General features: G+C 42.0%; 3 protein-coding genes across 14 annotated transcripts in view; 2 read left to right on the top strand and 1 right to left on the bottom strand.

The window, feature by feature from the left end:
* The window catches only part of Tor1aip1 (torsin 1A interacting protein 1), a 29,638-nt gene extending 28,893 nt beyond the window's left edge, over window positions 1-745 (bottom strand). For both annotated transcript variants that reach the window (XM_021174243.2, XM_021174234.2), the window contains exon 1: window positions 28-745. In XM_021174243.2, coding sequence (XP_021029902.1) covers window positions 28-505 — 478 coding nt within the window. In that variant the 5' untranslated portion in view covers window positions 506-745. The remainder of the gene's footprint in view (window positions 1-27) is intronic.
* On the top strand, window positions 1-23,789 carry Tor1aip2 (torsin 1A interacting protein 2). Of its 11 annotated transcripts, XR_002378913.2 has the most exons (4): window positions 4,633-5,221; window positions 5,294-5,353; window positions 15,475-15,804; window positions 23,584-23,787. XR_002378913.2 is itself a non-coding variant. In XM_029482655.1 (3 exons), the coding sequence occupies exon 3, from the start codon at window positions 16,059-16,061 to the stop codon at window positions 16,452-16,454; it is 396 nt and encodes a 131-aa protein (XP_029338515.1). In that variant the 5' UTR covers window positions 1-190; window positions 5,294-5,353; window positions 15,475-16,058; the 3' UTR covers window positions 16,455-17,919. The 11 variants fall into 11 exon arrangements, 10 of the variants coding, with proteins under 10 accessions (XP_029338515.1, XP_021029943.1, XP_029338517.1 ...); XM_029482655.1 differs by lacking the exons at window positions 4,633-5,221; window positions 23,584-23,787 and adding an exon at window positions 1-190 and having other exon boundaries at window positions 15,475-17,919; XM_021174284.2 differs by lacking the exons at window positions 4,633-5,221; window positions 23,584-23,787 and adding an exon at window positions 275-361 and having other exon boundaries at window positions 15,475-17,919.
* The window catches only part of LOC110296291 (torsin-1A-interacting protein 2), a 6,788-nt gene continuing 5,066 nt past the window's right edge, over window positions 23,692-25,413 (top strand). Inside the window, exon 1 of the mRNA XM_021164924.2 lies at window positions 23,692-23,758. Within this exon, the coding sequence (XP_021020583.2) occupies window positions 23,692-23,758 (67 nt within the window). The remainder of the gene's footprint in view (window positions 23,759-25,413) is intronic.

The following is a 25,413-nucleotide window of genomic DNA, read 5'->3' on the forward strand; positions in this document are numbered from 1 at the left end:
TCCCGAGCCCGCAGCCGAGACTGTTACCTTCGCGGTCCTCACTGGAGGACGGAGAGTCCCGTAACCCTCGGCTGCTCCTGGCCGGAGACAGCTGCGGTTGCTGAGAGTGCTGCTCAAGGCGAGCAGACCTCCGCGTCTTCATCTCCTCGGCTTCCTGGGCTCGCCGCTGCCTCCGTGGTCGAGAGCGAAGGTTGTAAGCGCTTTCCCTCACTTCCTCTCCCGCAGAAGCCGGCCGGAACTTTTCTGGCGGGGTTCGTCTTCCCCCCGGAGACCTTTCTTTGGCTGCCCGGGGCTCGAAGTCGCCGTACACTTCTGCCGGCTCCTCTGAAAACCTCACTTCCCGTCGTCTGCGGCGCGACGGGTGAGCTCCGTACGCAGGCGCGTCACTGCTGTCGCCATTTCGCGGGTCGAGCCTCGGCCTTCCCTCCCGGATGGGGGCTCTGGGTGTGACGTAGATGGCCCAGCCTTCTCCGGGCCCCTCGGCCTGCCACCTCTCCCCCGCCATAGTTGTTTACGTAGCTGGTAGTCGGTTCCTGGCGACGGATTAGCCGCAGTTAGATTCCGCTGCGGGTGGTGGCGATGACTTCGGGGAGGTTGTCGCAGTGGTCAGGGAGGCAGTTGAGAGTCGCCTGGGCCGCCGCCTGCGTCCTCGCTCGTGTGCCACCAACCAGCCTCCGGGCCCATGGTGTGTCCTAAGGGCTGTGGGAGAGGCAGTGCCCGAGCTGGGTCAGCTGCTGCGGGTCACTCCCGCCTCCTGGCTGAAGGCACCAAAGAGGAGGAGAAGGGGGAGGAGGACGTCTCTGTCCTTGGCCTTGGAGAGAAAGGTGGGGGCGACCAGGAGGTGGTAGGACAAGTGGCCTGTGCCAAGCTGCTGATGGCCAGTTGCCCACCACCGGGGGCGCTGGTCCTGACTCCCAGAGGCTTTGGGAAAGGGCAAGTTTCAGTCCTTGATCCCAAGCTGTTGCGCAGTTACCCTGCTACTTTGGCCACATCTTTTCAAATGTCCCTGGGAGGAGAAATGATCAGAAAGGCAATTCTGCATGTCATCTTATGGCGAAAATTATAGTTTCAAGGACCTTTATGAAATTGCTTTTACCCAGTTTAAAATTTTAATTCACCTGTTGGCCCTTTAAAATCGTGTTTAGTTACACTCTTGGGGTGGGTTTGCATTTTTGCGTCGTAGCCATACCAACTTTATTCTTGAATTTTCACGTGAATGGTTTACCAATAAGCTATACCCTAGCCCTTAAAAAAAATCGATTTTAAGTTTTTATTTGGAAGCCATGTAACAGTGATTTTGAAAAAACTTAAGTCTTTGCCCTTTTCCAGTATTTTAAATAATGACCTTAAATTGTTACTCAAACTTAGACAATTCCCAGTTACTAGAATTTTCACAAATAACCTATAAATTTGGTCAGCAACACAGATGACTCAAGAGTCATATTTGGAGCTTCATTTAGCATTGTTTATTAACTACAAAGAAGGGCAGCCATAACGAGACAGCTGCCCTGTTTTTTTTTTTTAAAAGATGTGGTGTAAGTGAGTGAGTGAAAGGAGGGAGGGAGGGTGATCTCTGCCTGTCCTGGAACTGTAGACTACACTGGCCTCAGCCTCACAGAGATCCACCTGCCTCTGCTCTCCAAACGCTAGGATTAAAGGTGTGGGCCACCACACTTGGTCGCACTTTTTTAGAAAACGAAACTTAAGGAAAAACAAAAGTGATACTCATTCGTGGTAGCCTGAAAACTGGGTGAGGCTTTTTTTTTCTTCAAAACGCTGAGAAGTACTGATAACTTGGTAATGTTTGGCTTGTGTCTTTTCCAGTAATGCTTTGTTTGTAAAGTGCCTATTTATACAGTCAACAATCACAAAAATTCTTTAATAGATGTACAGCAGTGAAAGGATATAAATTTTGTAGTGTTTATATTCTAAGCTCATAAGGCAGTGTGTGCAACAGATGACTAAAGACACCTGGGTTCTGGCTTGTAAAACTCTGGTTTGAAGGATACATGAAAAAGAAAGTGAAGAGGTTCTATACATAATTGGTCAATCAGAGAAAATGAGAGGTTACAAAGATTATTGGATAATTGGCATGTGTTTTGTTTTGTAATTAAAAGTACTTATAAAGTAGTTTTATGAGTGGCTTTTTCAAAGAAAAAATAAGGATGTTAAAGTTTAGAGGCAGTTAACTTCGCATTTAACATAGATTTGCTTAGGATTTTTCCCTCTTGCCTAGGTCATAGGTATGTGTCATCTTTAGCAGCTGTCACCCACACCTAACAACTTTGCAAAAAACAAACTTGGATTACTATGAGTTAAAGCCAAATTCTTGTCAAACCAGATATTCTGCTGTAGGTGTTTTCCAACCTCTTTTGAGCCAGCCTTGAATATATTCTAAAAGATTATTATAGACAGTTGATTCATTTCCAGTATTATAAGAGATTTTTCCAGGCCATGAGTGTGACAATCTGAGCTTTGAACTTAAAACAGTTTCTTTGGGAACTAGAAAAATGTGGAAGAATGAAGAGTTTTACTTAGAGAATTTGCCATATGTTAGAGAAGACTGATGCACAAAAATAAACTGCTTTAACTGGTATGTGTATCTAACAAAATTATTTCTAGAAATCCTGTGTTCTTTATATTGGCTCTCTAAATTAAGCAACTTTTACATTAAAAAGAAAATTGTGTATAGGTGTTTTGCCTGCATGTATGCCTGTATACCAAGTATGCCTAGTGCCAATGGAGGCCAGAGGAGGGCATTTAACCCTGGAATTGGAGTTACACAGTTGTTAGCCACCATGTGTGTGCTGAGAATCAAACCTCCATCCTCTGTAAGAACAGTCAGTACTCTTCAGCAATTTTAAGTGAAAGTATTTTATTGGGGAGGGCTTTTCAAAACAGGGACTAATGTAGCCCAGACCGACCTAGAACTCACTATATAACTGAGGCTAGCCTAGACCTCCTGATTCTCTTGCTCTAACCTCCCAAGTGCTAGGATTACAGATATATATCACTGTCACCATGCCTGGCAAAACATTTAAAAAGATCTCTTAATTATTGAAAGATCAAGGAGGGTGGATCACCTAAGTCTTTTTTTTTTTTGCGGGGGGGTGGTTTCTCTGTGTAGCCCTGGCTGTCCTGGAGCTCACTTTGTAGACCAGGCTGGCCTCGAACTTAAAAATCCGCCTGCCTCTGCTGGGATTAAAGGCGTGCGTCACCACGGCTGCCTGAGTCTTAAGAGTGCTTACTGTTCTTACTGTTCCCAGCACCCACAGCGCCTCAATAGCTTGTAACCCAGCTGTAGGTGACTGATGCCCTCCACTGGCCTCTGGAAACACCAAGAGCATGGGTCACATTAACTCCCATAGCTGCACTATACACATATAAATAAAATACTGGTTTATTATGCATACTCACTTTTTTTTTTAAATCTTTTGGTTTTTGGAAATAGGGTTCCTCTGTGTAGCTCTGGCTCTGTAAACCAGACTAGCCTCAAACAGAGATCTGCCTCTGCCTCCTGAATGCTGGGATTAAAGGCCTGTGCTACCAATGCCCGGCTGCATAATCACGATTCTGATTGGACAAGGAAATACTATGGGGATTATGGCTTTTGTAGCAAAGGACAAAATTGTTAATCAGGAAAGGAGGAAATTCTTGGAATGCATAGCTCAGGTGACAAGCACCAAAATGTGAGTTTTAGCCCTGGTGTTGTGTAAACCATACTGGTGGTACAATCCTTTAATCCCAGCAAATCAGGAGGCTGATCTCTGTGAGCATAAGGCCAGCCTGGTCTACAAAGTGAATTCTAGGACAGTCAGGGCTACATGGAGAAACCCTGTCTCCAAAAATCAAAACAAAATGACACTTCAAAGTGGACATGGTTGTAAATACCTTGAATTCTAGCACTTAGAAGGTAGAAACAGCCTGGTCTTACAGTTAGCTCCAGGCCAGCCAGAGTTACATGGTGAGACCCTATCTCAAAAAGCCAAAATCAATTTTAAAAAACCCAAAAGATTAAAATACTTGAAATAAACTGAGGGCATAGTAGCTGGTTCCACTTAAATTCTCACAGGAAAAAAATTTTAAAAAGTGTAAAAATTAAAATAGAGCTGGAGCTTGGCCTAGCAGCACAGGCCTGTTAATCCCTACACTGGAAGGAGAATCCTGAGTTTGACTCTGAGACATAGAATGAGTTCCAGGTAAGCTGGTCAACTTAAAATCCTGTCTAAATAAAGGAAAACTTTTAAAGATTTGTTTACTTTATGTATATGAGTACACTGTAGCTGTACAGATGGTTGTGAGCCTTCATGTGGTTGTTGGGAATTGAATTTAGGACCTCTGCTCTCTCCAGTCGGCCCTACTTTCTCAGCCCCTGACTTGCTCCAGCCCAGTTTTATTATAAGCAAGTACACTGTAGCTGTCTTCAGAAGCACCAGAGGAGGGCGCCAGATCTCATTACAGGTGGTTGTGAACCACCATGTGGTTGCTGGGATTTGAACTCAGGACCTTCCGAAGAGCAGTCAGTGCTCCTACCCGCTGAGTCATCTCGCCAGCCCAAGTAAAAATTAGAGATACACCTACCTCTGCCTTCTGAATGCTGGGATTAAAGGCTGTATCACCAAACCCCAAAATAATAACTATTTTTGGTTCCTAGTCTATTATCGCCTGTTAGCAGACATGCTACTTAGGTGCTCATAACAACTTCATGTGGGTATGAAGCCTTGTCCCCGCCGACCCACGCGCAAACTGAGATTTAGATTAAGCAGGCATTTTGAGGATAGTCTCTAGTTAGGATAAGAGGTCGAGTTCAAAGTCGTGACTGAGTGGTGCTTGCCACTATTGTCAGTTACTGTCTCTTAACGTTACTTTGAATTCCAGGAGTCCATTTTAAGGGACGAGATGGTCAGAGTCTTGCAGCCTCTTTACAGCCACTTCCACCTTGAGAAGTGGTGCAGGCTGTGGCTGGATGAGGGCTTTCACAGAGGCTAGCACTAAGGTTCTAGGAAGTCTAGTGGGAGGAGCTGGGGGAGGTGGGGCCAAGGGACTACCTATCCCAGCATTCCTCGGGCTCCTCCCTGCGGAGCTCACGTCACGTGGGCGGTACAGGCGACATTCTGCCTTGGTGGCTGGGGGTTGCAGACCAGCGCTGTGGAGCAGGAGGAACAGCCTAGTGGTGCCGCTGATCCTGACTGTCCCATGTTTTAAAACCTGGCCGGAAATTGTAAGTAAGCAAAACTAAAACATAACTTTAACATATTTTTGTGTCTGAACTACTATTTTCTCCTTTCAAAAGGTCTTTGAGAAAGGATCCCTCCCCACCCCCACCTCCCCTACGGCACAAACAGAAATCGAGGTAGGTTGGGATGGGTCTGTAATTTCCGGGAGGGTGCTGAGAATATACCTGGAATCTTTCAAGCGTAAAACGAAACAAGATGAGAGTAGAGTTTTGATAGGGACTTCAGACGAAAGGTAAAAGTTTTGAAATATAAACGAGAATTCTCATTGTAGGAGTCCATTTCTCTTATCTCGCTCCGTAACTAATCCTTAAAAGAGAACAGTTAAGTTTTTCAGTTACTAATAATGGTGAAAGAGACAAACTTTGAAACTCGCAATTATTTTACTTAACCTACTTATGTACTCAACTATGTTTCAAACCCTTAAAGCAGTCTTTCAGCTTTAAAAAAAAAAACTTTTCTTTGAACAAAATCTGTAGTGGTCTCTACTTTGTCAAGTTTTATGCTTGTTTAGATAGATCCAGGGGTGAGCTAAGTTTTCTAACTAAAAATGCCAGTTTTGTTTGTGTGACCTGACCTTTTTTTTCCCCCTTGAAGATACCGTTTCTGTTTGTGGCCCTGGCTGGCCTCGAACTCAAGAGATCCACCCGCCTCTGCCTTTGGAGGCCCGGGATCAAAGGCATGCACTACCACACCCCAGTACCTGCCCTTAGGTTTAAAAATGGCTTATTTAAATGTATAAGAAAATTTTGTTGTTGTTTTGTGAAGGCTACAGCAGGGACCCAGAACTACCAGTTTTATAATTATACTGTATAATTCCTTTCTAAATTGAAAATGATTTAAGTAAAGAACTTTGTAGTAGACAAAATTAAAATGTTCTAGGAAGCCTTTTGGATTGGGATAGTTGAAACAAAGCAGCCTGAGGTTCTTTATGAAAACTTTTGAGGCCCTGAAGAAGTGTCGTATGATCTGGATGCAGAGTCCACTCCTAGATAAGGAGGTTTGTTGCAGTTATCACATGACCATAGCTGACTCATTTAAGCTTTTTTTCTTAAATCGAATTCCCCTCCTAAGGTAGAGCTACCACACCTAGAGCTTCCGTAGTAAACAAGTAACCAGACTGTAGCTGGTCACTTAAGGAGTAGAGGAGGGGTTTTGTTTTGTTTGCTTGTTTTGTGGGGGGTTTTAGTTTATTTTTCTGAGCTAGGATCTCCGTTATATATCCCTGGCTTACTTGGACCCACTATTAGGCCAGTTTAATGTAAACTCAGAGACCACAAGCCTCTGCCTCGTAAATAGTAGGGTTAGAGAGTTGTACCCTGACGCTTGGCTGTTACAGTTGTGCATTGTATCCTGCATATGTTATTTTAAACCAGTCCAAGGAATTAAAGTGCTTCTTAATTTCCCAAGGGGAAATTTGTTTAGAGAAGCCTTGTCTGCCTTTCACTTTCCTATTAAACACTAAGGCCACTATGCAAAGCCCACACAGTTGGCTTTCTGCAGCCTCCACCCATGTTTCTGAATCCTCAGTATCCCTTGTAAGTTGACCTACAAATGGTTTTTCAGCATAGTTCTCATATTTTATCATAGATTTTGTGCAGTAAGACAAGCGTTTGTCAATAAGGGTATCTTGAACGGTGATTATGCACATGGACTTTGGAGTCATAACTGATTGGGCTTCCTGAACTGTCAGTCAGTCCCCTGTTGCTGGCCTGAGTGAGGATTGTAGGACTTTGGCAGATAAGAGAACTACTTCAGAGCCTGTTTCCTTAGTAAAGTGGAGAGTTGTAGGGTAGTTTAGAATATTTAACGAAGTCATTTAAGTAGAGAAGTAAAAACAGCTATTACTAAATGTGGGGTTATTTTTCCGTATACAATATTAGAAGGATTATGTATAGAACATGATTTTGGTAACCCAGATAGGAATGAAGAAAGTTCATCTGTAATTTCATAACTTCTACAGATCAAATCGCACTGCTTTTTAGTAACTCTGCTCTAGAGTACTTTTTTTAGTACTTGACAAAACCAAATTTAAAATGGTGGCTTTTACCCTCTGAAGGTGTAGGTAGCTCTAACAGAGCAACCTGGATTTATTTATTTCTAACTTGCTAGAGCAAAATAGCAGGGCTTTTATTATTGCAGGCTTAAAAGCTCCAGAGACAGACCTTTGTATCCTCTCAGTAGAGCTCCATGCTGTACACATTTAAGTGTCATGCTGCCTTTGGCCATCTAGGTGGTGGTATTACACTTATGGCTAAGATCAGCTGCAGCATAAAACCGAATTCAAGTGAGCAGAGGAGCAGTCTTTCAGGTTCAGGCAGAAAAGGAGATTGCTGTCAGTATTTGTAGACTTCCTATGGATGTTGAGTCATTCTGTATTCATCCTAGGGACTGACTTAAAACTTCTCTGCATAGAAGTAACAGTGTTTATGCTTTGACTATTTGGCCCATAGTTTTAACATTTTATAGGGAAATAAGAATAGTAATGTCCCGCCTGGTCTACAGAGTGATTTCCAGGACAGCCAGGGCTACACAGAGAAACCCTGTCTTAAAAAAAAAGTAATGGCATGAGTGTCCTGGAACTTGTCCTGTAGGTCAGGCTTGCCTCCAACTCAGAGAGATTCTCCTATCTCTACTCTGAGTGCTGGGATTGAAGGCCCAGCTCCAAGTTGTTATTTTCAAAAAAAAAAGTGTGATAAACATGGGATTTTATAATAAAGGGAACTAACTTTTCTTTATAGAGAAATGTTTTCTTTAAATGTTAGATTTTATAGGACCTGAGTTCAGATCCCATTCTAGGAGTAAGAAGTCAGGTGTGGCTGTATAACCTCAGGCTAGCTCCAGGTCCAGCAATATACCCTGTCTCAAAGGGTCATCTGGCATGAGATAGAGATTCAGGTCTAAAGGGTCTCAGGAATGGTGCAAATCTGTAGTTCTAATGAGCTCCCAGGAAATGCTAATGATTCTTGGATGGTAAGTTGAATATAGTAAATGAAGGATTAGTGGTAAACTAGGTCCAGTAGCACCAGCCTGTAATACCAGCTACTTAGTAAACTGAAGGAGGAAGATTTTAAGTGTAGGGGCCTCCTGAGGAATGGGATTGAGGTCCTGTTTTTAAAAAAGAAGTTATTGTCTTAAAGTTTATTGGAAGGATGGGGCCAGCGTTAAGAAGTGCCTAATGGTCAAGCTGAAACAATGTGAACCGCAAAGAGAATGCTAGTGTGGAATTTAAACTCATAAACTGTACTCATGAGTCCTTACTGATAACAGCTTACTGACCAGGTCAGTAGAGAAGGGATGAGCCACTGATGGAACTGAAGTTCTTCAGTGGACATACAGCAGGTACAAAGAAAACAGGAAGGCACCAGTATGCAAGCATTACTAAATCGCTTCTTTTAACGTCTGCCTGTGATGCTAGTGGGTGAGAGGTAGAGGAGAATCAGGTTAACTACAGAGTCTCAAAGTGTCTCCCTTGAGCCTACTGAGGACACGTTGTTCTTCAGTGTTGGTTATTCTTGACAAAAAATTCTAAATTGTTTTCTTTCAAATCATGATAAAATACTACACAAACTTAAAGCAACAGACTTTGTCCAAACTGACACTATTCTTCCAAACTATTAAGGTCACAAAAGACAAAGTAAGAGACTGAGGAAAAGAACTAAATGTAATGTGGGGTCTGTTTTAAACATGAAGATTCTTTTCAAGTCCTTAGAGTTTGCTGATGCTGATTTCAGATAATGAGATCCTTTAACATAAGATCGGAGATTGCAAGATATTTTAGCCAATAGTAAGCCATACAATATAGGAAACCCTCATATTCATAGGCTTACCAGATTAGAGAGGGTACCAGATATAATGTAAGGCTTTATTTTAGGAAGTTAATTCTATTATTTTGGGAAGGCAGTAGGTTGAATATGGGGTGTGGGTGATTTTCCTCTACAAGGGTAACCACTTGGATCTAACAGGATCCTGTCTTGGAACCTAGGACAGAAAAGGCACATTCATTAGTGGGAAAACTGATGACATTTGAATGGGACTTCGTTAATAGATTTATCAATGTTAAGTTCTTGGTTTAAATAATGGCACTTTGTATAAGATACTGTGTGAATTATGTGAGGGAACTACATCATTTCTGAAACTTTTCTGTAAGTCTAGAAGTATTTAAATATAACTGTCTAGTAGTAAGCTGGTGGGGCCATGTACAGTAGCAGATAGTTAAGGGCAGCTTGGTCTACATAGCTATAGCTAATTCCAGGCCAGCCAGAGCTGCATAGTGAGACCCTGTGTATAATCCTAGCCCTTGGAATAGTGGGATGGGATGGAATGGGCAGAAACAGGAAGATTGCTGACCACCAGCCTTCCCGCCCACAATTCAGTCTCAAATAAGACAGAACAGGCTGTGGGGGTGCATGCCATTAATCCCAGCATTGGGAGGAAGAGGCAGTCCTGGCAGCTCTGAGTTTGAGGTCCAACAGAGTTACATAAAGATACATAAGAGCCAGGCAGTGGTGGCACATGCCTTTAATCCACGCACTTGGGAGGCAGAAGCAGGTGGATTTCTGAGTTTGAGGCCAGCCTGGTCTACAGAGTGAGTTCCAGGACAACCAGGGCTACACAAAAAAACCCTTTTTTAAAAAAAAAAAAAAAAAAAAAAAAAAAAAAAAAAACATAAGGATAACATTTTTAAAAGACTAGATGAGAAGTGAAGGAATAGTAAGGTGTAGAGAGACACCTGTAATCCTAGTGTTCAGAAGGCTAAGGAAGGAGATTGTGAGTTCAAACTTGGGTTATATAAGAAGACTCTCCAGAAAAAAGTGACTATGGAAGTTGAGGTGACAGTGGGGTCATAGTCCAGTCTCACTGTGTGTATAGTTCCAGTACTCAGAAGCTTGAAATAAGAGAAGCACCAGCTGAGGCCAGGCTGTACTCCTGGGGAGATCCAGCCATTAAAAAGACGAACTGAGTCAGTTATGCTGCCTGGTATTAGATTTCTTAGCAGACTTGTGGATTCTTTGTGTATTGCTATTATCCTGTATGTTAGCCTAAACCAGAAGAATTGTAAAAGTCATCAAAGGATTGGGGAGGAAGTGGGAAGTAGGAAAAGGATTTTCTTTTTGCACTCAGAAAACTGTATTAACCAGAAGTATGCATAGTATCTGAACTGCTCCAGGCATCTAGTTTCAGTGTTTAAAAAAAAAAAAAAACAATCCCTAAGATGAGGCATTAGGGCCTGGAGAGATGACTCAGTGGTTATAAGACTGCTCTTCCAGAGGTCCTGAGTTCAATTTCCAACAACCACATGGTGGCTTACAATTATCTGTAATGGGATCTGATGCCCTCTTCTGGTGTGTCTGAAGACAGCTACAGTGTACTCATATATATAAAATAAACAAATCTTTTTTTTAAAAAGGAGGTATTAGAGTGCTCTGCTCATTCACTTAAACTCTCCCTTTCACGCTACCTTTCAAGTGTCCAAAGCCTTAGCTACCAGTTAGCGAAGATAATAATAGTGCCTAGGATATTTCAACAATAGGATGTTTACCTGGATGCAGCTACCTAGTGCAAATTAACAGTTATGTACAAGGTCAAGAAGCTGCACATAAATTTGTTTTGGCTGTTGATGTTTTAAACTGAAGCTACAGACTGAAATTGAACCATGGAGTTTAATCAGGCAGGGCAGAGTAGATCCAACTGTGCCAATAAAAGTCTAAAATAGCTCTTTATGCTTGGTTTCCCTCTCCCATCCCCCATAAGTGTGCTAGCCATGCGCATGTGCACATGAGTGCTTGCTTGGGCTTGGATGCAGTCACACCTGTTCTGTCAGTCAGTTCCTGGAAGGAAAGAACATTTGCAACTGTTTTTTTGCCTAGCATTTTTTAGTTATCCACTCTTGTGAGAGAAGCATGTGTGCTCACTAGTGAAGATTATAAATCCTTACTGTCCCATCTAAATTCAGAACTAGATATGAAATGAAGCTCTCATCAGATTACTTTATGTATAAACCTTAGTGAAACTCTTCTACAAAGGGTAGCCAATGTGGCTATTTACTATAACCCTGGGGAAAATTCTTAAAATGATAATCCCAGAAAAATCAAGACATTAATTTTTTTTTAACTTTAATAAAAGTCTGTTCAGTTTATTTTATGAATGTTTTACCTTTATGTCTGTCTGCATCACATCATGCGTAGTGCCTACAGAGGTCAGAACTAGAATTCTAGATGGTTCTAAACCACCAGAAATTTCTGGGAATGGAATCCAGTCCTTTAAGAACAGCAGTCCTCTTAAGCACTGAACTGTCTCTCTGGCCCCTCAAAGATGTTTGTTTGGTTTGGTTTTTTTTATACACATTATATAGATCAGTAGTATCAATGGCAGATTTGGAGTTGGGCTTGGTGGCACACATCTTTAATCTTGGTGCTTGTGAGGCACAGGCGGGAGGATATCTGTTAATTGGAGGCCAGCCTAGTCTATGTGGGTAGCATTAGGTCAGTCAGGCTACATAGTGAGACCCTGTCTCAAAAACAAACAAGCAAATAAGTAAAGCAGATATGGCATTAGAAATATACTCAGGGGGGCTGGAGAGATGGCTCAGTGGTTAAGAGCACTGACTGCTCTTTGACTGCTCTTCCAAAGGTCCTGAGTTCAAATCCCAGTAACCATATGGTGGCTCACAACCATCTGTAATGAGATCTGACTCCCTCTTAGGGAGTGTCTGAAGACAGCTACAGTGTACTTACATATAATAAATAAATCTTTTTTTAAAAAAAGAAAGAAATGTAGCTCAGTTGGTAGAGTGCTTACCTAGCGAGAATACATTATGGATTCTATCCCTAGTAACACATAAAATTAGAGGTGGTGGATATGTCTGTAGGCCTGCCATTCCTGAAGGCCAACATAGAGGATCAAAAAGTCAAGGCTATATTGAGTTTGAGGCCAGAGTGGGCTATATGAGATGATGTAGTGGTTTTAAAAATACTGGCTGCTCTTCCAGAGGATCCAGGTTCAAGTCCCAGCACCCTTGTGGTATCTCACAAATGTCCATAACCAGTTTCAGGGAATCTGATACCCTCTTGCTTCTGTGGACACCAGGAGTACATGCACATAAAATTAAATGCAGATTTGGAATTCTCCTACTAACATTTGTTAAAAGAGAATGGACAAGGTCAGAACAGTTAAGTTATTTAATGCCTGGGCAGTCTCATTCTAATGGACTGAAGTAGAACTCAGTTTCCTATTGCTTAGGGCTGGCTGGAATATTAGTCCTTGAGCCTCTTGCCTCCTAAGTGCTCATGTTCTCAAACAAAAAAGCAGACCTTTGTTTTATACAGTATTTGGGTTACATGGAAGCTTTTTGCACTTTAGTTTTGACCCACTGTGTTTGATCAGTCATTTTGTTTGGAAATGTGAGGTGTGCTGGCTTTGTCTATATATACCTTACTAAATGTCCTGTGATATCTGAGTGGCTTTTTTTTTTTTAATTCATTTAAAAGTCAATAAGCCTTCACCTATAACACGGATCCCAATCTGGACTCAGGAAGTGTAGAAGACTATTTTCTCTGTATGTGCTGTGGCACCTTGGCTATTCTGCCTGTCTCCAAGTGCAGTGTCTGACAATAGGGCTCCTCTGTACCCCAGTGTTTGGTACCTACTTTGCTTCTGAGCAGGGTCAATTCCTCTTGTCCTCTGTATAAAGGCTAGTTTTGCCTGTTTTTTTCCCCTCTGTCTTACTGCTATTTCTGCTATTTTAAGTTATAAAATAATGAACAGAGATACTGTAACCCATTAGTATTTATGATAGAATGTTTTTGTCCTCCACCAAGTTACAAGAAGAAAAAATGGTCTCAGTGGTCAAGCGCTTGCTTAGCACATATGAGGCCCTGGATTCAGTTTCTAATGTGGGGTGACAGGGAAGAGGCTGTATTAAACTCCACATTTTGGATTTCATCTTTGTCACTGTGTTCATTCTGTGGCAGTACTTCAGTTCAGTTGATTCATCTCATTCGTGGACATTTAGCCTTTAGTCCACGGTTACACTGGGCTACCATGGAGGTTTTATTTCCACCTTTGAAAGCATTTGTGAGAGTCTCATTCATGAGTATATTTCTTTCTTGGGGGGTGGGGGGTGAGACAGGGTTTCTCTGTATAGCCCCGACTGTCCTGGAACTCACTCTGTAGACCAGGCTGGCCTCGAACTCAAATCCACCTGCCTCTGCTTCCCGAGTGCTGGTATTAAAGGCATGCGCCACCACGCCCGGCTATGAGTATATTTCTAAAGAGTTTGAGATTACAGGAAATAGATATCTTTCGCTTATTAGGTACAGGCAAATTAATTTACAAAGTTGTTCTGTTGATCTATGTGCCTGTCATTAGAGTGCAGGGGTTAGGCTGTCCTGTATTTGCACTTACTTTCTTAAAACTGGCTAAAGGGGTAAAGGAGCTGGTCCCAAAGCCCGACAGCCTGCTTGAGATCACATCCTAGTCCTCTGACTTCCACATGTGTGTGCTGGCGTGTCCATGCCCACACCCATACACAAAACAAATAAGATACAACAATATGTTAAAGAGATACTTGTGATAGGGAATGAAATCCATGTCATAAGGAAAACTCAACAATTCTGGCTGTGTATGCTATAGTGACAAAATAGCAGCAGCAAACCCAGCAACATTGTATGGAATTTCTGGGGAAATTTTTAAAAACCAGGTACTGTTTTCCTTGTGCCCTTTCAGCCATACAAAGATTAAAGTCGGAAGAGCTGGAGTATTATTAGGAAGTCCTGAGAGTCTTAGGGTTGACATAAAGACTATGGGCTTGGTCCTGAGGCGTTGAAGCAAAAAATGGTAGTGAAGTTGTTAGTGTTGGGATCTGGTCTTTCCATGACCTTTTTTGGTTCCCTTGTCGTTCTTGACCTGTCATTGCGAGTGTAAAGCCTGAGTGAAGTGGCTGGTGGTTGGAGAAACAGGAGACAGTGATAGTTCTTTTTATTCACGAATTCTGGAGGTATGACGCTTGTATGGGCTTTTTCTTGTGAGCATGGTTTTGGTGTTTGACCCACATACTTACTTAAAAGTATTTCTAGAAACTGGGAGCTGAATTGGTAGCCTAGTACCCAGTTAACTGACCTTAAAAGCACATCAGTATATTTAGACTGACTTCCATCTGCTATGAAAATGTGCGTTTATAGCATTATAGCATTCTCAGGGCTCACTCGCATTTCCCTTTGCCATTGTAAATCCAAAAGTCTCTAAGATAGATTGGCATTGAGTGGGGTCAACACTAGTTCCTCCTGCTTTTGAGGCCCCTGTTAACATTATCTTTAGTGTTCCTGTTCTCACAGGATTGAGCATCAGGATTTATAAGAACTATTGCATGTTGGAGGGGCACGTACTATAATTTGATAATCTGGCGCCTCCTGTGCATTCATCTTGATCCATGTATGTGTCCTTGCCTACTATGTGTGTGTTACATCCAGGATCATGAAAATACCTTGGGTCTATTGCTCATGTAGGGTTTTACATGTCATCCCAAAATGGCAATGTGTGTCAACCTATACCGATAAATTCAACAGTGAGACTTGCCCCATTGATTCCTTTTTTTCAGCTTTTAAAAGAATTTTTAATTTCTTATGGTTAGCTATCTAATAGTTTGCTAAGGCTTTTTTCTTTGTTAGATTGAAGTCTGTGTTGGAAAGGCTGTCATAGTTACTGCTGCCCTCCTGTTATAAGGATACCATATGGTACCTGTTTTACAGAAGTGATATACAGATTTTTTGTTTTGTTTGTTTGGTTTTTTTGTTTTGTTTTGTTTTGTTTGAGACGGGGTTTCTCTGTATAGCCCTGGCTGTCCCGGAACTCACTCTGTAGACCAGGCTGGCCTCAAACTCAGAAATCCACCTGCCTCTGTCTCCCAAGTGCTGGGATTAAAGTCGTGCGCCACCACTGCTTGGCCAATATACACAGATCTTTTATTCTCAAAATACAAAGGTAGTAAAAAGCAAAACAAATAAAATATAGTCTAAAAAAGAATCACACCAATCCTTGTTTAAATCCTAAGTGGTTCAGAACCCATCCCAGTGTTAACTTCCAAATAGCTTGGGATGGTTTGACCTAAACTAAGTTGTAGGGAACCCTGTGAGACTGTTGTGGCACCTTGACTGGTGCACATAATTCTCAAGTGCATGTTTGTAATACTTTGAGCAACTGCAAAGCCCATATGAGTCGTCTGAAGTTTTATTATTTACAGGTGTGTGACGCATTCCCAGACCATCCTGCAAACTCAACACCAGCGACTTCTCTGTGCCTGGGTCCAGATAAAGGTCCTTTCAAGGCTGACTTCACTGGATCTACTCCACCAGGTCTTCCTGACCTTACTACATCACTGTCAAGTGCTATTGGCGAGACTGCCTGCACCAGCAGAAGACTTACCGGATCCATCAGAGCGTCTGTTTCACCAGAGCAAAGCAAGAGCCTGTGTGGTTCTGCCTCCCGCTAATACTGGACAGGAAAAAGCAACTGGCTTGGACTAGAGGCCTGGCTTTCCTTTGAAGGAGCTATTCTGTGATCTGTGCTGCTAGTAAGTGACTGACAGTATTCTAGACTGGACTGGTCCCTGAGTACAGAGACTGAGTTGCAATTAAGTGAAGAATAAACTTCAAGATCTTGAAGAACTGCACTAAGGTGCAAGCCAGGTTCAGCACTCCAGTGTTGTTGAACTGACAAGTTGCTAAAGGAAACTGTAACTGGACTGACTGTTGCTTATTGCTTCCCTCTCTCTGTCATTGTTGCTTTTTGTTGTTACATTGCTTTGTGTTGTCTATCTAAGCCCAGATGTTCTCCGATAATTCACACTGCCCTGATTGTGGGCAGCAGTGGTTCCCTAGTTTAGAACTAGGGCACTGGTTGTACCAAACTGAACTTGTTGAAAATGAATGTTACCAAGTGTTCTTAGACCGTATTAACAGGGCTGACTACTGCCCTGAATGTTACCCTGACAATCCTGCTAATAGAAGCCTTGTTCTGCCTTGGTCTTTCCCACTTGAGTGGGCACCTCAAAATCTTACCAGGTGGACCTTTGAAAAAGCTTGCCATCCATTTCTTCTGGGTCCTCCACTGGTTAGAAAAAAGATACATGACTCCAGAGTAGCTGGCTTTAATCCTGCATTACAATTAATTTTGTCCAGAACAGACAAAACCTTAAACAAGAAACTTGGCCAAAGCAAATGACTTGTGTAACAGAATCATGGAGACTCTCAAGGGCTTTGTGTTCATAGCCTAGGGGAGAAGAAGAATGAACTTGTTTCTGTTTTCCTTCTCTTTTTCTTTCTTAGTATTTTTTTAAGGTGCTGGGGATTGAATCTGGGTGCCTTGTGCATGCTAGGCAAGTGCTCTTCCACTAAGTTAAACCAAGGCTCCCCCTTTCTAAGACTGACTCAGACTGCTGTTACTACTCTGTCAACTGCATAAAGTGTTGGGTCTGCTTCTGTGGTCTATGCATATTTTAGCATAAATTTAGTTGATATTGCAGCCAGAGTATTTACCTAGAACCAGACTAACCTATAGCCCCTATAAATGCTTTAGAACTACCTGGCCCCTCTTGAAAATCACCACAACCTAAGTATTGATAAGATAATGTAGTCCTGGAGGGGAGGCCCCATGTTGTATGCCCTATTAACTGTTTTTCTATCAGTACCTGTTATAAGAACATGTTCTTGTAGCTGGATTCTAGATTCTAATAAATTTTAATACACTACATTGTTCTAATTTTCTCCTCTTATATTGATCAATAATGAGAGATGTGTGTATGTACATGTAAATATTTTTTCATATATATATATAACCATTCTTTGACACTGTTCTATCCTCAGTGTAAGTATTACAGTGTTGATAACTGGTCCTGTCACATACTATTTGGCAATACCTACACAGGTTACAGAAAATGTGTTACTGCTGCCAGTTTACACTTACTTGTCTCTATAAAACCAAAGACTGTCTTGTCTTGTGGTGGCTGAACTCAGTGTCCTCCCATGGAAATGGAAAAATAACCTAGGCTATGGAGTTTATAACAAATGATAAAGCTTGACTCCGTATAACTTTAGAGTGGTCTAGTGGATGCTCTGGCTTAGCCGTAAGAATGTGCTACTGAACATTGGCCACGCTCTAGGATTCTGGTCATGGAAATCATGGAATCAGATTTGGAGTTAAGCAACTTAGAAAAGGCTCCTGGGAACATCTGAGAAGCCACTGGACATTTTTAATTTTTCACTTAAGATTCTAGGTGATCCAGTGCCTGTGTAGAAGCAGAGACGTCAAGGGCCCAGGTTGTTCTCTTTCCTCTCCAGGGTCTTTATGGTCTTTGTTCTCATGAGAGTTTTTAAATGGGTTCAGTATGGTTCGTTGTGCCGACAATTCAGTCACAACCAGAAGCAGGGGGCACCTGGCTTGCTTTCTTACGAGTCTTAATTTGGAAATAAAATCTTTTTGAAATGACTCAGCAGGTTTTTTTGTTTTTGTTTTGATCTCATGAGCAGGTACTGATTCATGCACTAGTCTCAGAAAGAATTGGCAAAGGAGAAGATTGGGCTTTCCCTTATATGGCACGGCACCTCCGCTGATAAAACTGACATCCCTTAAGTGGGGAAGTGGAGGACTAGTTGTTGATATGCAATAAATCTTGCTTTCCACATGTGAAGCCTGGCTTTTGTCTCTTTAAAGGATGGATTCTAGTGAGCCACTCCTGTGTCTGCCATATGTCTGTCATGGCGGAGGTTCTCACTTGGTACCTGAAGTACACTGTGTGTCCCGGACTGCCAGATTGAGTGAAGTTAGTTGTTAATTGGCAATGACGTACTTACTCCCATATCGTTGATCCTAAAGCTCTTCCCAAAACATACTTTTTAGAGGCAAGTATTATTGCCTCTTCATTTTTTAGTTAATGTCTATGCCCCAAGGACATAATGCTAAGGTTCTACGTGTATGAGATTTAAATATTAAGAGAACAGAAACAAAATTTTTGCTCTTTAGTGGTATCAAAATACATAGAATTGATACCATTGAGTTCTTGAAACAAGCAATGACTGCCAGTACTTTTTAAGTTAAATCTTTTAGTCTGGAAAATACCGTGGGTAGTCTGTGGACCATACATTGAGACCTGCATTAGTGCACGTGACTTAAAAGGATGGGAACCTGGTGAGCTCTCAGAACACCATGAGGACAAGTTGAGCAGTTCATCAGAACGGTTCTGACCTCTGCAGCAGCTCTCGGTTAGGACATTGTAAAACAACATGAGTATATGAACCAGAGAAAGAACTGAAAAACTAGTCACTTTTAGTATGAAAATTCATATGTGACAGCACACCCAGTGTATAGTCTAGTCTCAACACCATGAGGAAGAGCTAAACTGAGCAGAAAGGAAAACTTGGAAGCCTTTTGTAGCTTAGGTCTTGGGAGGTTTTTTGTTTTGTTTTTAAGTATTTTTAAAATATTAGATTAGGACACTATAGTAAATGTGAATAATGGATTTTAAAATATGATTTGATAAAGTCCTAATGTTTAAAATCAAAATTACCTGAGATACTCTTTCAATTGTACATGCTACAGTCTCTGGAGTGTGAAGAGTTGATCAAAATACATGTAATAGTAACATTTTTAAATGACCATCATAACTTTTTTATTTTCTGGCAGATTTGGGAATAGAAACATTGGAACAGACAGGAGGGGACACTTTCCCCAGGGAGGCTGCTCTTCTGGAATGTGGTTGACTGAGGTTATACTGTCCCAAGTTAACAGGGAAGGAGCCTCGGCCAAGTAAATATGCTAAGCTAAGGCCGTAGCATTCAAAGAACATGACAGCCTGCATATATCCTGGCTGTTTAAAAGAGTGAAGTCAGCTTGAAAACTACCTTTTCCCCCACTGAGACAGGGTGTCTAGACTAGAGACCAGATTGCTCTTAAAACTCACAGAGCCTGCCCCTGCCTCCCAAGTGCTGGGATTAAAGGTGTCACCAAGCCCAGTAAAAACTGCTTTTCATGAGAGGAAAATAATAGCTTTTCATTATATTCTAATTTGGGCGCTAGTAAATGGCCTGGGCATTCTAATGGGTTTCAAGTGTGTGACAGTGATGGTGCCTGCCTCATACTGTTGTGTCCTTTACCATCATGGGATACAAAATGTTCAGGACAGTGAGGCAGAAAATAGAGAAAAGGGCAAAATCATAGCCAGCTAGAACTTGATGCTTCAATTGTCAAAAACTTAAATCTGATGGCAGGACAAGGTTGATGTTGGGCTGTCAGACAGTAGTAAGCCATGTTGTCTCAGGTAGAAAACTTGAGTGTGATATAAATTGGTGTTACCAGAGGATTTCTACAACCTTGAAGTAAACATTTTTTGAAAAATGTTATGGATCTGAGCTGGGCATGGTGGCCCAGACCTTTTATCCCAGCACCCGGGAGGCAGAGGCAGGTACATTCTTTGGACTACATAGTCAGGTCCGTGCCAGCTAGCCACCTTGTCTTGAGGGGTGGCTGTTGGAGGGGTGTTGAATCTGCCAATTTACTCAGACTATCTGTTAGAGTCCCAGTTCAAACCAAGATCAACTGAACCAGGGTCAGGGACCTTTGCAGTGTTTACTGGGGTTTTTTGTTTTGTTTTTGCTTTTTAGGGTGATGGTTAAAATGTTGGGTGCCCTAGGCAGACTGCCTAACCTCAGATCCTGACTACCTTTAGCTGGCATCTTGGTTTGGAAAGTAAGAATTAGACTAGTTTTTCTACTTTGTTCAGTGTTGCAAAGATTGAGTTATGTGTTTGGCTCCCGGCACCAAGAAGAGAGCACTCTATTAAAGATCAAAAACAGCATTCCATAAATAGTAACAATCACGATTGTTAGGTGTGCTGTGTTCTTGGGTGCTAGAACAGGAAGGCAAATCTTTTCGTATCCAAGGTACCATGTTCTTTTATCTGTTCTTTTGAGAGCCTTATCAGACCCCATTGCCATACATTTGTGATGATGTCATTACTGTCTAAACTAATATCCGGCAGGCACTCATGGTCTTTTACTCCCTTTATACTGAACTTTATTCCCAACCCCGTGTTCGTTGCTTCCTGGTACCTAGCCCTTCCCCTCTGTTCCTGTCTTCTCCAAGTCTGTCTTTCCTTGGTTTCCCCCGGGTCCCTTTGGCCATACCAGACAGAACATGAAGGATGAGCAAGGTCCAGCTGCCCTGACAGTCCTGGTTTTCCTCCACTCAGGCAGCTTCCCCTTGCCCTGTCTTTCTTCCAGCTTGTTACAAAATGTATAGGCAGCTGTGGTTGAAGCTCTTGGGGTAGAAGTTCACCCCATGTGCTCCTAGTTGTCATTATAGGGCCTTATGGGTACGAAATATATCTTGTTACTTTTTTTCTTGTGGGGTGTGTGGGGGTGTGATACATGCACATGATTTGTGCACGCATACATATGTGGTGGCTAGCAGAGAGTATCATTTGTTTTTCTTTATCAGTTTTCACTTTATTTCTACTATTTTGGCTTAGCCAGCTGACCAGCAGGCTTCACCCACCCTTGGGGATTTGAACTCAGGTACTCATGTTTGTACAGCAAGTGTTCTTACCCATTACAACATCTCCCTTACCTACTATTCGTTTCTGAAAGTTACTAATGCCCTTAAACACAGAGAAAACCGCAGGACATAAGCATGTGTCGGTCCCAGTCTGAAAGACGTTCACATTTTGTCACATTTGCCAGAAGAATGTAAACTCAGTTTAGTATAGTCTCCATGAGTAGAGAATGACTCTAAACAGTTGTAACCAGTTCCATAACCTAAAGAAGATAAAGCAGAATGACTAGGGTTAGAGTGCACATGATCCTGAGAGAACTAAGCCAAGTTCTACTTAAGTAGAAAAATTAATTACTACGGGACGCTGAAAACCAACATTTCACAATTGAACTTGGAAGAGATTCACTAAAAAATAATTGAGTTTGTGCCAATTGAGACACAGTCTATGCTTTGTGGGAAAGATACCATCAGATACCTTTTTCGGACTGTTAAGGATCAGGTTTTTTGTTAACAAAAGGTCTCCAACAGCACATTTTAATCACTATAAGGCATAGCCTCACTTTGTTTTTTCAACATGACTTTCGTGTAGCCCAGGCTGACCTGGAGCTTGCCATATAGCCTAGTGTGGCCTCAAACACATGATCCTTCTGCCCCTGCCTCCCAAGTGCTAGGAGTGGCTGAAGCCACTACATCCGGCTTCTGCCGCACACTCTGTGATGTTCCACACAAAAGTTGCTTCCTAATATGGGCTTGTCACTGCTCAGAACGATATGCATGATTCTGAAACATCAGCCTCCAGATCGCTCAGATACCAGACCATATGACTTGTGAGTTGAGGTAAAAAACATGTCTGTTGCGCTTCTGTTCTGAGGGAATGCGGCTTCAACCCTGTACAGAGGTGAGGGCTTGACGTCAGTGAGGAGAAGTGTGTGCTGAGCCTTGAGGACATTTCTGTGGTAGCTCCTTTGCTGCTGCTTTCCAATGAGACATTTTGGGACATGCTGTTTGTCACAATGTTAAGAGTAAAAGACACAGTAACCACACAGGCTTTAAATTTGAAGGCAAATAAAAATGCTGATGGCCTAGGTTTTCCTCCCTTGTTGATTTCTAGTCCACACTCCCTCCTCTACATGTTTCTTTCACTGTAGATTTTAATCATTTACTCAGTCTAGAACTTCCTGTAAATGGAATTATTTGATATATTTTTAATGTTTTTTTTAAATGTGGTGCTAATGATTAAATCTGGGACCTTGCCCAAGTTTTAAAGTCTGCCACTGAGACTTAATGAATATTCTTTCTGAATTTTTTTTAAATAATATACTAGAATATTTTCTCAAGTTCTTACTTTTACTATCATATTTATTACCAGGAGGCTGGGAGTGGTAGCCCATGCCTTGATCCCAGCACTCAGGCAGGAGGATTGCCTAGGCTGTATAGAAAGTTCTAGGCCTGCCAGAAATATGTACAGAGCTGATGTCTCAAACAACAAAGGAGGGAGATACCCTGAGAGCAGGGATGTATCTCAGTGGTAGAAACACTTTCCAAGCCTGGAAGAGGCCCTGTGTTACCACACACATATGCACAGACACAAAAGCTGAAGTATCAGATAAGAGCTTAAAGAGAGGAAAAGAGAAGACGGTCTTTAGAAAAAAGGGCGTGGTCCTAGGTCTCCATTCTCTAGATTATATACCACATGCATTCATTTTCTTTTTAAAAAATAACCTTTATGTGTTTGCATTGCATGATTCTGTATGTAGAGATTGTGGTTGGAGGATAACCTCTGGAAGTCGTTTTTTTTTTTTTTCACTATGTGGGTCCTGTCACTCAATCATAGGTTGGTGGTTCTGTGTTTTATTTTGCAATATTGGGGATTGAACCTCCAGTCTTGTGCATGCTAGGCCAGAGCTATACCACTGAGCCTGTCCTAACCCTTGGTCATCTGTTATAGGGGCAAATACTTTTACCTGCTGAACTGTCTCCTTGTAGTTTTTAAAGATGCTTTTCAAACAATATATGAAGTTTTACTGTACCCTGGGCACTATAATAAGTAGGTGAGGTTGAAATGCATAAAAGTTTTAATATGTGAGAGTGCCATAGAAAAATTCAAAGAAAGCTAGCTTTATGTGCCTCTCAAGTAGAAGTGTAACACTTTACAAAGCTGTATGACCTGTGTTGTATCTAACCCAAGGTCAGGTAACTTACTGAACAATTGTGCCCCACAGTAAGGCCTCACGGCGACCTGATTTTATGGCTTAGGAATGGCTCCTGACTCTGTTGCTTTTGAGGAACTCTTGTACTTACTGTTCTTCTCTGAACAATGCAAGGACATGGTGTGAATGGGTCGGTGTCTCCGTAAGATTCCAGATGAGTGCTTGCTGCATCTTCCGGCAGCACTGGAGCAGTTACCTGGCCATAAATGATCAAACACCTGTGATCTGAGTGACCTGAAACGGGCAGCTCGGGACAGTCACAGTGATTGCCTCCATGTCTGCTTTCAAGAGGGGTTCCTGTCTAAATTCAAAGTGTTCTAGGATCCTGCTCGCTTGGTCTTACTGTTTCTACTCTCGTCAGTCTACGAGGGTGTTTAGGAGGTGGCAGCGTCTGTACGGGATTCATAGTTCCAGGAGTTGTCCTTTCCATTGTCTGGGCTTGGGATGTGATGCTCCTGAAAGCCAGAAAGCAACATTTCTTAAGAGTTTAAGAAACAACACAAGACAAAAGAGATCTTATTTAAGGAGCTGAAACTGGTGTTTTGCCCTTGAATGGATAAAAAGTCATTTGAATATTTGTTCTCATTTCATTGTAGTCACTGTCTGTTCCTTGCTTCTTGCTTCCATGGGGAGCATGAGTCTATTGGAACCTGGGGCAAGAAGAAACCAAGGTATCTCCACTACAAAACCCAGACACTAAAAAGATGTCCCAAAGTCTGAAGAGCCAGAACACAGACATGAGCGACAGTGGCTGCAGGGATCCTGTGGGAGGTAAGCCTGTGGGAGGTAAGGACTGAGCCTCATGGCACTGAGGCCTCTGCTGTAGGAAATGGGGCTGTGTTAAGGAAGAATGTCTCCAAGGACCAAAACCTTAAGTTTAAAAAATATATAACTCAGTGGGTTAGTTTGTTAATATTATGACCTTTTTTACATTTACTGAGTTTTATATAATATCAAATATATATTTTTTCTTTTTCTTTTTCTTTTCTTTTTTCTTTTTTTTTTTTTTTTTTGAGACAGGGTTTCTCTGTGTAGCCCTGACTGTCCTGGAATTCACTCTGTAGACCAGGCTGTCCTGGAACTCAGAAATCCGCCTGCCTCTGCCTCCCGAGTGCTGGGATTAAAGGCATGCGCCACCACTGCCTGGCAAATACAATTATAAGAAAAATAAATGTTTTAGATTCCAGTAGTAAGGAATGGTTATTTTAGCAAAATGTTATGCATCTTGTAAAACAATGGTAGACTTGTCTTTAGAGTTCTATTCATGAAAGAAAGAAAGAAAGCCTGTGATGCAGAGGAGACCGTTCATAAAATGGAAAGTCTTCATCCTTTCAGGGCTGTGTCTGTCTGTCTGTCTGAGAGTGAGTGTGGATATATGTAAGTCTCTGTGTGTGTGTGCGTGTGTGTGTGTGTGTGTGTGTGTGTGAGTCTGTGTCTGTATAAGAGTCTGTATTGTGTGTGTCTCTGTGTGAGTATATACTGTGTGTCTGTGAGTCTCTGAGCATCTGTGTGTCTGTGTCTCTGTGTGGTATAGAATAGGCAAATGTGAGATAGTTTTTTCAGAATAGAAAGAGAGCATGAGTTGTCTTTTAGCATTGTATTAATTTCTCTTGTGTGTCTGTGAGTGTATGTGAAGGGCAGAGGACAACCTTCGGGAGTTGGTTCCCTTCTCCTACAGTGCAGGTCTCATGGATCAAATGAGGTGCCAGCCTGACAGACAGTGCCTTTATCTGCTGAGCCCTCTTGTTAGACCTGCTTTAAATTGTTCATTAAGAATGTTTTGAAGTGAACAAAAGTAGAACAGTATACTGCGCCCCATGGACTTAACATCCAACTCACCTGTTACTAGCATAGTCCCTCTCGTTGCCTGCCTTGGCAGGGGCCGTAGCTAAGTGGTAAAGAGTTACCTAGAATGCAGAAGGCCCTGCAGTCCATCCTACCTCTACACGGGAGACAAAAAGAGGTTCATGAGACGCCTAGGAGAACACAAATGACACATATTTGGTAATGTGAAGAAGTTACTTACACTTTATTTTTTTTTAAGATTTATTTATTTTATTTATATGAGTACACTGTAGCTGTCTTCAGACACCAGAAGAGTCCATCGGATCCCATTACAGATGGTTGTGAGCCACCAGGTGGTTGCTGGGACTTGAACTCAGGACCTCTGGGAGAGCAGTCAGTGCTCTTAACCGCTGAGCCATCTCACCAGCCCAACTTACACTTTTAAAAAAAAGTAATTACTCACTTTTAAATATTGTAGAAGTGTTTCTCCTCATTTTTTTAGAGATGTATATCCTGGTATTTTACCTACAAACATGAGATATCAGCCGGGCGTGGTGGCGCACGCCTTTAATCCCAGCACTCGGGAGGCAGAGGCAGGCGGATTTCTGAGTTCGAGGCCAGCCTGGTCTACAAAGTGAGCT

The sequence above is a fragment of the Mus caroli genome, chromosome 1 (genome assembly GCF_900094665.2).
Source record: "Mus caroli chromosome 1, CAROLI_EIJ_v1.1, whole genome shotgun sequence".
NCBI classification, from domain to species: domain Eukaryota; kingdom Metazoa; phylum Chordata; class Mammalia; order Rodentia; family Muridae; genus Mus; species Mus caroli.